This window comes from Onychostruthus taczanowskii, unplaced genomic scaffold (assembly GCF_017590055.1).
Source record: "Onychostruthus taczanowskii isolate IOZ18803 unplaced genomic scaffold, ASM1759005v1 scaffold698, whole genome shotgun sequence".
Classification (NCBI taxonomy): Eukaryota; Metazoa; Chordata; class Aves; order Passeriformes; family Passeridae; genus Onychostruthus; species Onychostruthus taczanowskii.
Window position 1 is genome coordinate 14062 of NW_024504764.1, and position 1361 is coordinate 15422.

General features: G+C 49.9%; 1 protein-coding gene across 1 annotated transcript in view; it reads left to right on the forward strand.

Annotated features, from left to right (window-relative positions):
* The window catches only part of LOC121344896 (SH3 domain-binding protein 5-like), a 4177-nt gene extending 3361 nt beyond the window's left edge, over nucleotides 1–816 (forward strand). Inside the window, exon 5 of the mRNA XM_041421221.1 lies at nucleotides 614–816. Coding sequence (XP_041277155.1) covers nucleotides 614–760 — 147 coding nt within the window. The 3' untranslated portion in view covers nucleotides 761–816. The remainder of the gene's footprint in view (nucleotides 1–613) is intronic.
* Nucleotides 817–1361: the final 545 nt, after the last annotated feature.

Below are 1361 nucleotides of genomic sequence, written 5' to 3' on the forward strand. Positions count from 1 at the left end.
CCAGTCCCAAACTGGTTTTCCCAATCCCAAACTGGTTTTCCCAGTCCCAAACCAGTTCAAACCAGTCCCAAACTGGTTTTCCCAGTCCCAAACCAGTTCAAACCAGTCCCAAACTGGTTTTCCCAGTCCCAAACCAGTTCAAACCAGTCCCAAACTGGTTTTCCCAGTCCCAAACCAATCCCAAACTGGTTTTCCCAGTCCCAAACCAGTCCCAAACTGGTTTCAAGTCTCCGTTTCCCAGTCCCAAACTGGTTTTCCCAGTCCCAAACCAGTTTAAACCAGTCCCAAACTGGTTTCCAGTCCCCGTTTCCCAATCCCGAACTGGTTTTCCCAGTTCAAACCAGTCCCAAACTGGTTTTCCCAATCCCAAACTGGTTTTCCCAATCCCAAACTGGTTTTCCCAATCCCAAACTGGTTTTCCCAGTCCCAAACCAGTTCAAACCAGTCCCAAACTAGTTCAAACCAATCCCAAACTGGTTTTCCCAATCCCAAACTGGTTTTCCCAATCCCAAACCAGTTCAAACCAGTCCCAAACTGGTTTTCCCAATCCCAATCTGGTTTTCCCAGTCCATCCCAGTCCAAACCAGTCCCAAACTGGTTTTCCCCCCCCCAGGCCGCCCGTTCCCGCTATCGCCGCATCCTCTCGGACTCGGCGCGGAAGCTGAACTCGCAGGGCTCCCAGCTGGGCACCTGCATCGACCGTGCCCGGCCCTACTACGAGGCCCGCAGGAGAGCCAAGGAGGTGCCAACTTTGGGGTGAAATCTGGGGAAAATGGGAAAAAGCAAAAAAAATGGGGAAAATAAAAAAAAATGGGGAAAATCAGTGGAAAAATGGGGGAAATCGCAAAAAAAAATGGGGAAAATAAAAAAAAAATGGGGAAAATCGGTGGAAAAATGGGGAAAAATGGGGGAAAAATGGGGGAGAAATGGAAAAAAAACCCTGAAATTTGCAGGAAAAATGGGAATTTCCACCCCCAACTCCATCCCACCTTCTCCAAACCTTCTCCAACTCATCCCAGACCTTCTCCATCCATCCCAAACTCCATCCCACCTTCTCCAAACCCCATCCCGCCCATCACAAACCTTCTCCATCCATCCCAATCCCCATCCCACCTTCTCCAAATCTTCTCCAACTCATCCCAGACCTTCTCCATCCATCCCAAACTCCATCCCACCTTCTCATAATCTCATCCCACCAATCCCAAACCTTCTCCAAACCTTCTCCATCCATCCCAAACTCCATCCCACCTTCTCTCCATCCAACCCAAACCCCATCCCACCTTCTCCAAACCTTCTCCAACTCATCCCAGACCTTCTCCAACCCATCCCGAACTCCATCCCACCTTCTCCAAACTCCATCC